The sequence below is a fragment of the Otolemur garnettii genome, unplaced genomic scaffold (genome assembly GCF_000181295.1).
Source record: "Otolemur garnettii isolate 467f Iridium unplaced genomic scaffold, OtoGar3 scaffold00037, whole genome shotgun sequence".
Taxonomy (NCBI): Eukaryota; Metazoa; Chordata; class Mammalia; order Primates; family Galagidae; genus Otolemur; species Otolemur garnettii.
Window position 1 is genome coordinate 5016133 of NW_003852432.1, and position 17244 is coordinate 5033376.

Below are 17244 nucleotides of genomic sequence, written 5' to 3' on the forward strand. Positions count from 1 at the left end.
TTGGTCTTCCTTCCTTCAATATAATGAGATAAAAGGGAGGAGAAGGAAACTCAATTGTTCTTTTTGATGGGGCTGGTTTTGTGCAGACAGAGGGAAAACCTTACCAAGGCCTATTGATCTCTAAGGGCCTTTAATTCAAAATACTCTTTATACCAAGGAGTCATATTGTGGGCTAAAATTTCCTGAGCTCTTTTAAGATGTACAAAAAACAATACAAGGAACCTGAGAGGATCTGTGTGCACTACATAGTGTCTCTTAGCAATGTGTGGGTCAAAGGTCAATGTCAGGATAAAATAAGGAAGTTCAAACCCCCTGGTTGATATCTATAGGCATCTCTTATTTATTTGTGATTAATCATACAAGTAGGTAGCAGAAAGAATCCACAAACTGGAGATATGGTCAAAACTACAAATGGGGCAAAGTAGAGCATGTGCAGTACGGGGTGTCTGTTGTCTTCAACCGACCTAGGATTCATTACCATTTAATTAGTTTTGAGGTTTTGAGCCCCTACCTATGGTATTTGGTAAAGAATCCTGGAAGGATGCATGTGCATAGACCAAGGGCGTTACGTAGGAAAACTTGTCAGTCACCCAACAGGAAATGGAAGCTCTGCCTAAAGAGAGGAGGGACAGTCAGTACATCATATAAAAAAAAAAAAAAAATGTGTGTGCTAAAAACTCAGGGTCACCTTTCCTGTGGCGATATACCCATCCTCTCTTTGGAATCTACTGAATCTTGGTGCTTGGCCTGCTTACGTCTGCTCAGTCTGCTTATTTCTCCATAGACATGTTTGGTAGTCTTGGCCCTGGTACCCATTCTTTGGTACTGGGATAAGAACCAGGGAGTGCTAACCTCAGACAACCTGACAAGTTGACCAGGTCTTGCCCTAAGACGATCCCTTCTATGGAATCAGATAATTACTTAGTAATCTGTCTTTAAATAAGTTGCTTGCGGGAAAAACAGTCTATTAAATCAGTATTTAATATTTATATGCACGTTTTAATGTATGTACATTCTTATAAAGATTAAAATATACCACTTTAGTTTAAATCCAACTGAAACAATCCAGTAAGGAAGAAGAGTGCACTGATTTTACTCCTGGATCTAATTTCTTAGTCAAACTAGGAGCAAAACAGCAGGTGTCCGTTTGTGTTAAGTGACTTTGATAATGTCTACTTGGAGTGCTTCTCAATGGAATTCAGGAGGGGAAAAAAGTCATCATAAATTTCATCTCTTTCCTAAGTGAGTACTCTAGAGGTTGCACAATTCCCTTTAAACTCAATTATCCCACAACTGAGTGCTCCCATAGACTGCCAAAACCAGCAGACCCAGTGTTATTAGTGAGGAAGAAAAAGGGGAAACCCCAGAGCATCCGTCAACCATCTTCATTTCTCTGCAATCAGCTCCTTCGTATCCCTGATAACAATGACAGGAAAATTTCTCAGCCATCACTGCCAGGTCTGTAGCAGATGCTCTGCCTTTCACAGTAAAATCCCCGTCTGCAGAGGCCTCTATGTGGTAACTCGCAGGGTTCAGGTGGAGGTAGTTGGGAGCCGTCCACATCTTCCTTATGCACCTGCCGTTATTCCTGCACAGGTGAAGGCTGCACACCTCCGCGGCCCTGGTCACGTTGACTATGTAGCTCCCTAAATCAGAACTCACAAACTGCTTCACCTTTGTACAGTTGCCCTAGAGATGTAGAAACAAACGGGTTTTAGTGTTTCCCCGGATAGGGTTAGAGCTTCTAGGCCCACCAGGCAGCTCTTTGGACTTGACTAAAACCTAACAGCTTGGCTCCAGTTAATGAACTCTTAGGTTCCTGGGCACTATAACCCAGGGGGCCCAGACCAGAAAGGGGAGAAGGGTAAGGGACAAAGGAAGGAGAATTTGTTACAGTGAGGCTCGGCAGCTGCACTTGCAAACGGGCCCAGAGTCAGCAGAGGGGACCTTGCCTTCCTCTGATTAGTAACTTTTCCCGTTCTAGCTCCCAGGTTAATGTGTATGAAAAAGAGATGAACAAATTAAAATTAAAATCATCCCAGAGCTTCTGTCCCCAGGGCACTTTGCATATTGTGCCATTCGTGGTTGTGTTAGGCCCTGAATCGTCATGTTTATCATTTATTGTTGAACATCAACCTGTAACCGTCTGCATTTTTTGGATAATTATGTATAAATGTCACCTTTCCTGGGTCCTACAGTTATATCTTCATTATAATTCAAACATAAGAAAGCCTGTGAGGCTGATAGGTAATTTCTGTATGTGGTTCCCACTATGTCTTCTAAGTAGAGGCCACCTGGGTTGTGCACTCAACTTCATGATGACACATATGGGCAGAAGTGTAAATATCACACCTGGAAAGTCAGAAATTGATCCTCTCATTTTCTACCTGATTCTTACAGGTGGACATACTTATAAATAGTTTCATGAATGCTGTCTCAAGCAACAACTTGAGCTTATAAAATTCTAAGAATAATATTAAATCATCATGGGCTTGCAAAAAATTCAATTAGAAAAAGTGTTGAGGGTACCAGTTTTATAATTCAAGCCAAAATGTGTTAGACTACAGAGAAATAATTAAGTGACATCTGGAAATACAGAAGAGATTGTGATTAATATAGATTGGGGAAAACTAGGAAGGTTTCTTATAGTAAATATCTCAGCTGGGAGACATTTGAAGAGATTTTTAGAACCTCTTAATTTTCAGCTAATTTATCTGCAGAGAAAAAAATAAGTCTACAAGGAGATTAAAAACTCACCACCTGTTTCTACTTCTCAAGATAGATTATAACACATTTTATATAATGGTTAAATGCCAGGGCTCCAGCATCAAACTGTCTCAATGAGCTGTTACCCTTGTTATTTTTCATGTCTTGTTCCTTCATTTATAAATGAAGATGACAGTCACTACCTCCTAGGACCGATAAGTGAACAAATGCTAAACAAAAAATCTCTTAGCACACTCTTAGCACCTAGTAAGCACTCAACAAATGTAGGTGTTATTACGATTACTGTCTTTAGGAAAGTTAGCAATGTTTATTGAGCCCTTGCTGTGTGTCAAGCACTAATTTGTACTTTTATTGTAAAGCTGGTTTACCACTGGGGTGGGGTGGCCTGAGAGATTCTATTACAGTGAGCTCTACAAGAAAACAGAACAAAAACTTAAAAAAAAAATCAACCGTACCTTCAAGGTACTAACTTACCTCAGATGAAGTTAAATTCATGTCTCCCCAAATAACAATGCCTGCAGCACCCAAGGCAGCACTTTCTCCTATGGTACTGATTAGATCTTGCTAGATTGAAGAAAATAGAGTTCATTGTCAATTGGAATGTAAAACAACTCACCAGGGATTGGGAATAGAGGCTGAGTTCAGCATAAGAGGGCTGGATGTGAGCTCAGATACTCCATAGAGACTATTCTCTACGTTTCCAGAGCAATACACATGTTGCACAAACCAATGCTTAAATCATGCTCTATAGACTTATGCAAAAAATATAAATATTTTTAAAGAACAACTTACCTTTTGCCACTTTCAAAATATTATTTTGAACACAATGAACCTGTAAATAATGATCAATTATTTAATTAAAATTGATTAGAGGCATATTCCCACAAACCAGGTCATATGTATATGACCCAGAAACAGAATCCAAAAGCTATCCTTCTCTAAATGCAATCCTCTTAGCCTTCTTCATTATGCAACATGCCCCCTTGGAACTTCCCCTCTGAAGTGATGGATAGGTTTGTGTCATTTCGATTCCAAGGCCTGGCAAAGAAACAGCATTAAGGGTTTGCAGGCCCTGACTTGGTCCAGCCTTAATATTTGGTTTCTGAAATTATTTGGGTTTAATCTCAAAACACCTGATTTCACACGTATCGTTTATGATTCATCCAGTCATGACAAAGCCACTGAGATTTTTCCCAATATGGTAAAGATAGGTGAAAGAAAGATTTCAGCAAGTGAGAATTTTGGTTTCGTAATGCTAAAGAATTACTGTTTTAGTTTTTAAAGATTAACATTGACAAAGGTTGTATCATATAAAAATTAAAAGTTGAATGTAGGTAATTGGTATCTTCCTTTATTAAATTACAATATATTGTTACTCCAAGGTTGCATTTTCACCAGTGATATGCTGGAGAATGTAATTGGGTGATTTGATGGAAAATATAAGAAGAGCTATATTTTGCTTGGGTACTTTATATCAATAATAATATTTAAGAGATAATCTCTTTCTCTGAAATTTTCATAGACCGATCCTCAAAAGTTTTACAATTTGAGTTTTTAAAGTTTTTTTCCCCCTGAGAAATTTTCTGCTAACTTTGAAATAAGAAAGGGATTTTGGTTTAAACTAATTTCCCATTCACATCCATTTTCATTCCCCATGACCATGTTATCTGCCGTACCGGTCAGGGCTGACATGATAGGAATGTGTCAAGGGGTTGTGAGGCTGAAATAAGCTAGGTCAATAAAAGGATTGTGACAATTACGAAAGGTCTGATGAGAAGGGATGAGGCAGAGCCATCCCACAGTGCCCAGAAGCATCTGCTCGGTCCATGTCCATTGCCTCCTTTGACTAAGACACAAGGGAGAACTCCTTGCTCTGCTCACTTTGAAACGTCCTGAATCCAGTCACTTGATAGTCACATGGTGTGACAGTGGGGCACAAATCCCCAACAGCCTTCCTTTAGGAAGTTAAAGCAGTGATTTTCAACCGGTGTGCTGTGAGAAGATCTTAGATGTGCCACAAAAATTTTTGAAGATCATTAACTAAATTATTTTCAAAAGAAGTTCACAGCACAGTAAGTATATCCTTTTTTTACTCTTTTTTTTTTTTTTGATCAACATAATTTAAGTGTACTGCAAAAGTTTAACTATAGGTTCAAGTGTGCCATGAGAGAAAAAAGATTGAAAAACACTGGGTTAAGGCTTTGCCATCAAAGGAGGGAAGGACAAAATATTTACGTTTTATTTTTACAGGTTATTCATACATATTCCATAAGTATAAAAGCAATAGGTGCTTGTGGTGAAAGCCACATCTTCTGAGGCTGGTCTTAGTTTCTTCCCAATTAGTTACCAAATTAGCTTCTCATCAGATTAGTTAACTGTCACCAGCAGAGAGCAGGGTACTCAATGAATCAGAAAGGAGCTGTGTTTGGGGTTATGAGAAAAGCAATGGCATTCATCACTCAGCAAGGGAAGTCACAGCTCACATGCCTGGAGGAGTGCACTGGGACCACCTGAGAGCATAAGCATAAGGAGTGCACTGGGACCACCTGAGAGCATGGTATCACGTGAAAGGAGGAATAAAGGAACAAAGCAGACGCAGACTCAGGTCCCAGTGTGCTGGAGGGCTGCTTTGCCTGTACCCAAGGAGCTCAGGCTGGAGTCCAGATTTCAGAAGCAGAGGACTCACTCTCCCCGCTTGGGTTCAGTCCCTGACGCTGACCAGGGCGCATGTAAGCAAGGTGCCCTCTGTGGGGACCTGAGCATCACTGATGAACTCCCTTTGTGTGTTACCAGAAAGAGAATTAATTAATTACAGGGATAAACACCTTTAAATCTACAGCCAAGTACTCCTTTTGTTCTTTTTTAAAGCACAACATCAGGTTCTATCTAGGTTGCATTTATACATATGTTTGATCAAACATTCTTTAGTGATAATAAATTTACTTGGTGAAAGAAACAATAATTTTTTTTTTTTAATTTGAGATAGGGTCTTGCTCTGTTGCCCAGGCTACAGTGGCACAATCACAGGTCACTGCAACCTTAAACTTTTATGCTTAAGCCATCCTCTCACCTTAGCCTCCCATGTAGCTTTTGTGTTATTTCCCCAAGCTCTGGCTGCTGCCCGGGGTTCCTTTTTTAGATAGCCCAGGCTTTAGTTGAAGGTGTTGAGACCTGCTAAAAAGTGATAGCCACACAAATTTTCATGTGCATTCTCTCATTTAATTTCTGTACTACTTCTGCTAGGTAGGAATGCAAGTAATACTGTCCCAGTTTGTACATTAAGACACTGAAGCACTGAGGTCAGGGCAGGTTAAGAGATTTGCTACTTACGGGCAGATCTTTTTTTCTAATCTTAACTGTATGTGTGCATGTTTTCAAGAATGTAGATGTTGTGGGAAAGTAAGAAATGAAAGCCAGTAGTAGTCGGTTAGGGTACAATGTTTGGGACAATGATGGTTTAAAATACTTGAAACAGCTTGCCATTTAGAAAGGGAAAGGATGCAGATTAAATAAAGACCCAAACAATTGTTCCTTTTTTTCCCTGAGAGAACACAGAAGTATTGCTGAGGCTGTGGCTACTGAAGAAAGAATGTCATCCCAAGTTTATAGAATGTGCAGAATGTACTAGTAATTTAAGTTAATCTTTTGAAATGAATATGTTGTTCTTTAAAGGTTATGGTTTCTGCCGGGACATGATGGCTCATGTCGGTTATCTTAGCCCTTGGGGAGGCTGAGGTGGGAGGCTCTCTGGAGCCCAGGAGTTGGAGACCAGCTTGATTAGCATAGTGAGACCTGTATCCACAAATTAATTGAAACATTATTCTGTCGTGGTGGTATGTGCCTATAGACAGTCCTAGCTACGTGGGAGGCTAAGGTGAGAGGATGGCTTAAGCATAAAAGTTTAAGGTTGCAGTGACCTGTGATTGTGCCACTGTAGCCTGGGCAACAGAGCAGAACCCTATTTCAAATTAAAAAAAAAAAAATTTATTGTTTCTTTCACCAAGTAAATTTATTATCACTAAAGAATGTTTGATCAAATATAGAAAAGAAGTTTTCTAAAATAGTCAAGATTATTTTGTAAATATTTAGGTAACCTTTTTAAACCTTCCAGATAATATTGATTTCCTGTCATTCTTCAATCCCAGTTTGTCCTGATTCTTCTGGATGGGATGACTATCTGTTCACAGTAAAGACTTTTCCTTCCTCATCTCATGAATGGTGTTGGAGGCAGAGGAGTCACTGCTCCCCTCAGTGTGCCGTTTCTCCCTCTGATGAAGACGCTCAGCCCTGCATATGTATAAGCGGGGTACTGGTCAGGGAAGAGCCCTCACCAGGGGCTTCCTAAGCCTCCTCCCTAGCTTGCCCCACACTCAGAAGGTCCTTGTACTTTAACACATGCTGATGACTTGAAATATGTAATGGTGGAGAAGAAGCAACAACGTTTGCACTGAAATACGTTAAGCCCCTGGTATCCAGTAATACCTTGAAACATACCATCTCTCTGTGAAGGCCTGAAAAAGTCTCAAGTCTTCTCAAGGTAGAAATTTTACAGAGGGTAGAGCACCCGCTGTTTTCCCTAGAAATTTCCACTTAGAGGTTAGATCAGCAAAGAAAGAAGAAGGGAGAGAAAATCTGGCTGAAAGTTCACTTAGTTGAAAAGCTACTCTCATGGTCTCTATGAGGTTTCTGGCAGCATGTCTTTAGCTTAAGTAAAAATAATCAGACAGAATAAAACTTCTATCTCTAAACTTCAGCATAGGGATATAAAATCATCTACTTGTGATATAAGTATCAAATTCAGAAACTCACACAGCTCTCATCAACTTTCTACTAGTTGTGCTCACAGAGACAACAATCTCCCAGATGGCTAAATCTATAGATTCATCTATTTTTAACAGATTTGCAAATTCCTTTGTATCTTCTTAGAATTCTTAAATTGTCATAAAAACACATAATCTGAAAATTATCTTAGTAATTTTTCAGTGTACAGTTCAGTAGAGTTAAATATATTCACATTGTTTTACCTTCCTTATAGCTTTTTTTAAAGTTTACTATTATGCTTATTTTTTTTGAGACAGAGTCTCATTATTATCTCACTCTACCCTCAGTAGAGTGCTATGATGTCACAGCTCACAGCAACCTCAGACTGGGGCTTAAGTGATTCTCTTGCCTCAGCCTCCCGAGTAGCTGGGAGTGCAGGCGCTGGCCACAACGCCCAGCTATTTTCTTTGCGGTAGTTGTCATTGTTGTTTGGCAGGCCCAGGCTGGGTTCAAACCCCCAGCCCTGGTGTACGTGGCTGGCACCCTAACTGCTGAGCTACAGGCACCAGGCAACTATCATGCATTTTGAAAAATATTTTTCCTCTTGATATTTGAGGCAAGGACAAAAGGAGAAATTTTGTAAATTCCGCTTCCTCAAATATGAGCAAATGACTCCATTTTAAAACATGTTCTTTCATTTTCTAATTTGTCCACTGCCAGTAACCCCATTAAATAGCCAATTCTATAAGAATTACAACCAAGTTGGGGGCACAAAGTGTAATAGTGGCTGGAATCTCACTTTGACTCCTTCCCACCTTACTTGGTTTCTTAAAAGAATAATAATTAAAAAGGTAATCAAAATTTAGTTTGCATAAATGAAAAGTCTAAGTGGAAGAAATCTAGTCAAGGATTAATTAGGTTCCTAGCTAACAGACCATTAATTGAAATAGATTCTTCGAAGAGCATAAATAACCAAGAAATGTCTCTTTTAGAGATAGGGAGGAAATCCCCTACCATTGTACAAGGTGCTTCTTACCTTAGAAAGAAAGAACAAAGGCTCGTCTCTGTACCCTAGCCTCGTGTAGACAAACACAGGCAGAGCATAATCATGGCACGTCATGGCAGACACCCTCATAGATTCGTGCACACGAAACTGTGAAAAGCGCAGAATGTTTTCACCACCTCCAAGGGATTTCCTGACACCAATGGAAGGGTACAGAGCAGCACTGCTGTTCCACAGCCAAGAGAGCTCATTGTTCCTCAAAACTTCTTCTTCTGGGCAGGACCCAGTGTAGTTTGGGGCATAGACATTATAATTGTGGCAATCAGGATATAAGTAATAACCCCAAAGGCCCTTGGGTCGGCTCTTAATTCCCAATTTGATGGTTTCCTTCATGAAAGCTTTTGCACTTTCCTCAAAGGTTGCTTTGGCTAAATATTCAATATCCGTAGCTGATTCGTTCCTTTGCATATCAGAAATAAGTTGTCTTGACTTCTGTCTGTAGACATCTTTTGTGTTCCAGTTTCGGGCCCACTGTGGTCGCCAATATTCCCAGTCTATAACAGCAAGTCCACTGAAATCTTCAGCAGGGATGTAGTGATTGATGTCTTGGTCAGCTTTTTCCAGATGAACTTGCAAACTTATATTCTGGGGGAGACCCCCGTTAATGGGGACCCCATCTGCTGTATACCATGGATAGTATCCCAATCTATTGACATAAAATATTGTGACGTTTTGCCCCCTGGCCTTGGCCAGTGGGCTTCCAATCACCTGAAACATTTTCAAATTTAGTCTCAAGTTATATTTTATCAAACACTGATCCGTTGGAGCATTCCAGGCAGCTATAAAGGGTTTCCTTTGATAAATTGGAAGTCGGGCAGGTTTTAGAGAAGAGATAGACTTCAGGATAAAAACTATAAATAGCCATGATGTGAGATGTACTGGTTGAACAACATAAAGCCTTAATTGTCCTTCAGATAATAGTTTCATGATAAGATAAAAATCTGATGTTATCTTCTGCTTTAATGCACTTTGGAAGACCTGTGAAGAGATTTAATTTCCTGTTAGTGATAATTTTGAGGAAAAAGAATCAAATATTAAGTAGGTATCATTATTATATGCTTATATTTTTAAGGTATATTTTACTTAAAGACTTAAAGCGACCTATAAATAAATTGAGATACGGCACTAAGTACAGCACTAAGTAAAGGAGGATACTGACCTCCTTTCTATTCAGGGACGGCCGATACATTTTAACAAACATTCATGGAGCCTCAGACCCTGTGTCCAGAATTAAAATGAGTAAGTTGTGATCCTGTCTTCAAATCAAATCCATGCATTATGCTTATATGTTTTATATGCATGCATCTTGTTTAATTTTACAATACTGTATAAGGCTTATAATTATTTTTTCATTCTACAAAGGAGGAAACAGAGTCTTAGAAAGCTGAAGAGGCTTGCCTGATTATCATCACAGTACATGGAAGGCAAAGCACTGTAACACTGTGGGCCAGGCCCGGTGGCTCATGCCTGTCATCCTAGCACTCTGGTAGGCTGAGGCGGGTAGATTACCAAATTTAGGAGTTCGAGACCAGCCTGAGCAAGAATGAGACCCCCGTGTCTACTAGAAACAGAAAAAACTAGCCAGGCGTTGTAGTGCATGCTTGTAGCCCCAGCTACTTGAGAGGTTTAGGCCAAAAGATCCCTTGAACCCAGCAGTTTAAAAGTTGCTTTGAGTTAGAGATGACACCAGGGCACTCTACCTCACTCTTGAGAAAGGGACTCTGTCTCAAAAAAAGAAAAAAAATTATAACAATAAAAACGCATAACAATCACTACATGCTAATTTGCTAGAGCAATTACTCTTCGTGGAAGTAAGAAGTGCGTAGAAAGAAAAACTGATTCAGGGGCAAAGAATGCCTGAGCACAGACAGCCCAGAAGACAGAGCCATGCACGGTAGAAGACAGAGGAAGATGACAACTACTTTGTCAAGTTTCTTTTTTAGTCATTTCTTTGTAAGACAACTACAAAATAATTATTTTTCAAAGAGCTTATCAAAGGGTTTGGTGGCATAAAATCTTTATAGTCTTCTACATTATTAAAATGAAAATGCATTGTGGTTATAGCTAATTCCTTGTGAGGTGAGGGCCTAGTTTATCCTTTGGCTGAGGGCCCAGGATATGAACCCCCTTCCTCTGTAGTGAACTCTGCACCCTAAGTTTCTTGGTAAAAAACATTATAGAAGCCAAAATGTTCAGATGCTGTCCCAGCTCCTCTTTGAAGCTGGTATATTCCCGTGGCTAGACCAGGTAGATGAATCTTATTCTAGAATTGAATTGAGATCTTGAGATTCAAAGAACCTGAGGTGGTGCTGCCAGTGGTGACGTGTCTGGGAGCCACAGGCCTGTGGGGACATCCAGAACCTAATGTCCATGCTGTTACTGTTAAGTGGCAACTTATCTTCATGGGACAGCATTTTCTAATCAAGTGAGTGAGGTTTTGATTCAGTTGCTCATTACCGGGAACTCTGATCGATAGAGGGTATTTACATGGACTCTGTGACTTAAGAGTTTCCTCCAGCACAGCCAGCATGGGTGAGCTGCATGTTCGGAGTCATAGTCATTTTAACCACCAGGTATCTCCAGACAAACCTCATAGAGTTTCTCAGGCCTAGGACACAGAGGTAAACAAAAATTTTAAGTAATTTGCATAACTTTGTTCAAAGACATGTAAGAAGTCTTGAGTAAATGAGTACACACAAATTATAAGTTTTTAAGAGCTAAAGAAGTAGGTATTTCATCCATTGAATAAATGCCTCTACTCTTCTAGGACACAAAGATGAGTAAGATTAACTCACTTAGTAATATGATATATTATACTGAAAATCTAAAATATGAATTGGAGAGAACAGTATTTTTGAAGGCATCTAATTTTACGAGTTCTAAAAGAGTGGTGGTACTCAAAATGATATTTCTCTTTGATATTTCATTATATTCTGCTCCAGGGTAATAATAATAGAATTGTACTACATATAAGGGGTCATTAGTAGGGAGATGGGAAAAGATTTTCTTTATATTCAAAATTCAGTTCTTGTTACAGAAGACTATACATTGTGTAGAAAAATAATCTCTGCCAGAACAATTCCCATTTTTGCTTTTATTCAAAACATAGTTTTCTTGGTGACTATTGTTTCCCCTTTGATCAGCCCCCTCCTCGCTGCCCCACAATTGACTGCATTCATTTATTACAAAGTTACCAAGTGACTCTCTTCTCCTACTATTCTCCTTCTCCAGAACTGGAAGTGCCTTTAAATGGCAGAGGGCGGCCATAGCTCCTGATAAAATATAGTGTACAGAATTAAGACAGGCAAAATCAGTAAGTAAAGTTCTGTGCCGGTCTTCTGCTTACTGTACGTCTCAGGTTTCTGCTTTCCACAGAGCCATGTCACTGGCTGGTGCACCCTCTGTCACTCTCCTGATTAACCCTGTCTGGCTGGGAGGAGATCCCCTCATGTGGCACCTTCCAGATACTATTATCAGTTTCCTGCCCTCACCACGCAACCTCCAGCTGTCTTCACTGTCCTCTTTCCTTCAGTGGGGAGCTTCCCCAGGACTGCACTTTGCTTTATAACACCCGTAGACGCCTTCCCACACCCCGCCATGCTACCAGGTCCCTGCTGCTGACCTCTACCTGCGCCTCAACTAGCTGCTGTAGCAGAGCAACCTGGACAATTTTGAAGGCTGCGTTGAGGCAAGGATAAAAGAAAAAAAGAACAAGAGAGAGGCAGCAGGAATACTATAAGGAAGCCCTGGCAGTAATTCAAGACAAAAATGAGAGTGGCTGGAATTAGTTATTTGGAAGAACCTAAAAATATTTTCAACAATTACTGCACAGAAAAAAATGATATTATAGGGTGGCGCCTGTGGCTCAAAGGAGTAGGGCGCCAGCCCCATATGCTGGAGGTGGTGGGTTCAAACCCAGCCCTAGCCAAAAACTGCAAAAAAAAAAAAAAAAAGATATTATAAATCAATAAATGAATCATTAATTCTGTTTTGTTTTCATTTCGATCATAATTCCAAACTTCTGTTCATGTACACTTAATAATTTTTTTTTATTCACAACAAGATCATTTGTACTAATCTATAAGATTAGAGCGAATACTTTGGGAAAGCTTTTAGGAACATACACTCATCCCTTAATATTATGGCATTAGTGGAAGGAATTGATTTTTCAAGTCTGCAACTCTTCTATTTCTCTTTTTCATGATACTGGGATTTGGTTTTAAAAACCTCAAAGATGCCAGGTGTCTACTCCTAAATCCATAAGGGTTTAATGAGGCATTCTGAAGGTGATGGGCCCTAAGGAATTCAATAGATGAGCTATTTTACTTCCAAACCCTCAAGGAAAGTACTGACAAAGTGTTATTTTGCCAGTGGTAAAAGATACACTCATAAATGTTTATTAGTTAGGAAGATGGATGAGAGCCACCTAGGTCAAAGCAGTATCCTCAATTCTGCAGAACTGACTGTTAGCCTGCTGTCTCATAAATCTTAGTAGAGCAAGACCCAATAATAGACATCCATTTTTTTTTTTTCTCCAATGAACTTACCTTTAAGTTTTCCAGGAGAAGAAAGAAAATATTTGAATGGCAGAGCTTTCTCAGCTAAGTTTCCCCATAAATTTCTCATAAATTCTCTGTGTCTGTTGATTTACAATATAATCTACCTTATAATAGTATCTCTTTAAGGCTCATCATGAGGTACTGAATTTCCTTATACCTCTACTTATATTATTACTAAAGAGCATTGGTGTCCCTTCATCTGAGCAAATTTTAGAACTACTATGCTATCCTGATTGCACAAAATGGCTTCCTTTCCAGTCTTCTTAAAATAAGATTAAGTTTTACAGATATGTGAAAATGACTATTTCAGTGTTACCTTTATTAATGGAGAATTCATTATGATTCACTGTGAATAACTGTATTTTTCATGACATCATTTTTAAGAAACGTAACCTGAGAGAGAATAATGTTTGTTTTTGCACAAAAGTACATACTTAGGCTTTGTTTAAAAGTATTATCCTCCTTTGAGTCTTGAAATTTCTTGTAGCCAAGATCAACAGCTTTCTTGGAAAAGCACAACGTCTTAGGACCACATTTTGAATAAAGTGTTCCCTCTGTCAACCTGTTTTTAACTAACCTCCCTAAAATAACATTAACTTGACTTAAATCTTCAGCGTCAACTCCAGCATATGGGCCTAGCGCCCTACTCCTTTGAGCCACAGGTGCCGCCCAATCTTCAGATTTCTAATGAAAGTTTTTGAACTAAAGGAAGCAATCTAGTAATGTGTGAAATGTTACTTAAGTCCTTCCAATGGTGATAGTCAAGAATATAACTTAAAACTATCCCATTCCCCTAACTGTGACCCATACCATTGACAAAGAGAGCTGGGAGAGTAATGAGGGTGACCAGACAGAAACTGGGGCTGAGAGCTAAAGCCCAGTATGAGGCCTGAGGACCAGAAGGATGTTTGAACAGAATCGGATCATCCAGCATTTGAGAGGCTAAAAGTTGTGGCTAGAACACATTGCCCTGTCTCGGGGATACATGGCTTACTTTCAAATCCTGCCTCAATCCTGCCAGCAATGGATTGGAAACCACGGTTTGCCTGCCTTTGCAAATGGCACCCAATGCTCTGCAGACATACATATTTTAACAAGATATGAAATTTGAGCAGGATGAAATGTTCCCAATTGTTTGCAATTAAGGAAGGGTACATTCCTAGTGGAAAAAGATCGGCATTTTCTATCTGAAATACCAATGCACGAAATTTATTGCCGCATTGTTTGTAATTACCAAGAGTGGAAACAAATGTCCATCTTTCAGGGAAAGACTAAATAAAGCATGGCCTTCTATTCAATGGAATACTATGCACCTGTAAAAAAAAATACAATAAGGTTGCTTCTTTATTTTGATATGGACATTCATGAGATATTAAAATGTTCTTTATTTGTTTTACAAATGTCTATACATATGCTTTATTTGGATATGGACATTCATGAGATATTCACATGTTCTATATTTGTTTTACACATGTCTGTACGTATGCTTTGATTTTTTTAAAGATGTGTGTAGAATGTTATCATGTTTCTTAGAAAGGGATATATTATGTATGTGCACACACATATATAAGTAATTTGCATATCAGACAATCTCTAGAAAGATGCTCAAAGAATGGTTACATTGCTTGTTTCCAGGGAGGAGAATTAAGTGGCTAAGTGAGAGAATTGGCCAGGGGGTGGCTGAGATTTCTTTAGAAAGCAAGTTCTGTTGTTGTTTTGTACTATATTGCTGTGGTAGGGAATTTGAAAGTTCTTTGGCTATAGCAAAGAAAATGCAAACTGAGGGTGGTGCCTGTGGCTCACGGAGTAGGGTACTGGCCCCATATACCAGAGGTGGTGGGTTCAAACCTGGCCCCAGCCAAAAACTGCAATGAACAAATAAATAAATAAGAAAATGCAAATTGATTCTGATATAATATGAGGAATCAGTCGTGGCTTCCCACAGGAAGCCACATCAGAGTTGGATTTTGTTACAAAGATCACTTTTACAATGTCATTTGAGAAAATGCTATGCTTTTCTGTATCTAATAAGAAAAAGCCCTTTTCAGAAAATAAGAATTTTTTTAAATTGAAGTGACCACCATCAGCCAGAGCTTTAAATTAAGGCTCTATGGCAGCGGTTCTCAACCTGTGGGTGGCAGCGGTTCTCAACCTGTGGGTCGCAGCCCACAGGAACTGTATTAAAGGGCTGAGGCATTAGGAAGGTTGAGAACCACTGCTCTATGGTGACACTAGCTATTAAGAGCTAATTACAGATTATTTTATTCTCTATGTTGAAGGAAAGCTAATGGCTTAGCAGTTGTTTAGTAGAAACGACAGTACACTTGAAGAAACTGATTAGCGTTATTACGTACCACAAAATATAATCAATAATACCAGTGCATTATTTATGAAAAGTAAATAAATATTCTATAGAGTAATTTAAACATCACAAAACTCTAGTTACAACAGATAAATGTATTTGAAGGAAGTGGATATGAAAAGGATGGTTCTGTTTTATCTCCTTGGTTCCATACTAGTTTTGGTAATTTATCCAATCTAATTTTAAAGAACTTGGAAAGCAAGATTATATATTACCAATAAAACTTTAACAGCTTTTTTCTTAGATTTTCTTAAGGATTCTGAGTTGACTTTATTTTACCCAACTATACCTTTTTGATAAAGATCACCTTCAAACCTTGTTTTTTATTCTTCAGTGTTTATAGCATTATTTTAATTTCTTTTTATTCTTTCTCCCACTTTTTCTTTTTGTGAATCCTCTCTCAAATCTGATTGCTTTCTTTGACTTCTGTCTGAGTACCCTGGTGTGTACATAGCACAAAATAAGGAAGTCTCAGTGCAATGTAAAAAAGCCAGGAAAGAGTAAAAGTTAAAGTCTCCTGCTATGGAGCCAGTTACCATCAGCAGCACACTAGAAAAAATTTCATTACCTTATCTATTCAATTTCTATTTTATTTGGTATCTTTGTTCGTTGTCAATTTTTACTTAAGTAGATTTAGAGAAACAAATGGCGGGGGGAGTTGTTGTTTGTTACATGGATGAATTTCATAGAAGTCAAGTCTTTTAGTAGAGTCTACATTGTACCCAACAGGTAATTTTTCATCTGATGTTTCCCCTCACCCTTCCACTTTCCAGTCTCCAATCCCATTAAATCACTCTGTATGGCATGCAGACCCATTATCTGCTCTCTGAACCCTTTTAAATGTTACATGTTTTTTAAAAACTCTGCAATACTTGATCCAAATAATCATACCTGGTACTGCCCACCATGTGATAGCCATGTGATGGTAACTATGGTTTGTAGTATGAAAAACACTTCATTAAAGATTATGCAAAAATAAAATCTTGATCAAATAAATTTGCCTATACACTAATGGAGAATATTTATGTTCATAAAGTCAGCTTAAGGAATTCTTTACAGCTGTCAGTTATTTAAAAATATTAAAGTTGTGGCTCACTCATTAAGCCCTATGCTCCTATGGCTTATTTTTAATTAGTTTACTGTCCTGGTTTATAGATATTCTGATGCTATCTCAAGTTAAGAAGTGGGTTATATAATCCAACATACTGCAAAGGCTCCTTTCTGAGAAACTGTGCATGTAAAGGAGAAAAGAAGCAAGCCTTGAGTGCGTCATTGAAGTCATATAAATTTATAATAAATAAAAAGTTAACTGAGGTTTAACTTGATACCATCACTGACAGATGTGGTTTTTAGGGTTCTAGGTTCATAAAAGCAAGATCACATATTGAAAATTACTGCATTTGAGAAGTTAATAATGTAAGGTAGGCTAAAAAAGAAATTGGGAATTCCAAGTAATGAAAATTAGTTTTTCTCTCATTCCTCTAATTCCTAACAACAATCTTTAAAAATTTTCAAACAGGAAAAAAGTATATTTTACCTTTGCTTTTGTTTGCTGCTGGTCCGTTAGTCACCTGGTGCAAAGCAGTGGTCAAGTGGCAAAGGATGCCCTGTCACAGTTCAGAGCAACGTGTTATTACAGGGGTGACTCAGTCCTTCAAGGTAAACAGGAGGCTCGCACTCATTCTCTTTACATACACAGCCAAAGTTAGACTACGTTAAAAGCATTTTGGTATACGCAACCTTTGCTTTCTGAAAATATCCAATTTAAACTC

The 17244-nt window shown here is 38.6% G+C and overlaps 1 protein-coding gene across 1 annotated transcript; it reads right to left on the reverse strand.

Annotated features, from left to right (window-relative positions):
• Positions 1-1251: 1251 nt before the first annotated feature.
• Positions 1252-17028, reverse strand: HYAL4 (hyaluronoglucosaminidase 4). The gene is made up of 4 exons (XM_003789775.2): positions 17010-17028; positions 8525-9529; positions 3202-3291; positions 1252-1689 (listed from the first exon to the last, which is right to left on the reverse strand). The coding sequence occupies exons 2-4, from the start codon at positions 9476-9478 to the stop codon at positions 1279-1281; spliced, it is 1455 nt and encodes a 484-aa protein (XP_003789823.1). The 5' UTR covers positions 9479-9529; positions 17010-17028; the 3' UTR covers positions 1252-1278.
• Between the last annotated feature and the right edge of the window lie 216 nt (positions 17029-17244).

What these genes read in the sequence shown, in the direction of transcription:
- HYAL4 (XM_003789775.2), bottom strand. Translation starts at nt 9,478, where the DNA reads ATGAAACTATTATCTGAAGGACAATTAAGGCTTTATGTTGTTCAACCA. An exon ending in CTTTGTTCTTTCTTTCTAAG is followed by an intron (nt 3,292 to 8,524) that starts GTAAGAAGCACC and finishes TCTTCAATCTAG; the next exon opens with CAAGATCTAATCAGTACCAT. An exon ending in TGAATTTAACTTCATCTGAG is followed by an intron (nt 1,690 to 3,201) that starts GTAAGTTAGTAC and finishes CTACATCTCTAG; the next exon opens with GGCAACTGTACAAAGGTGAA.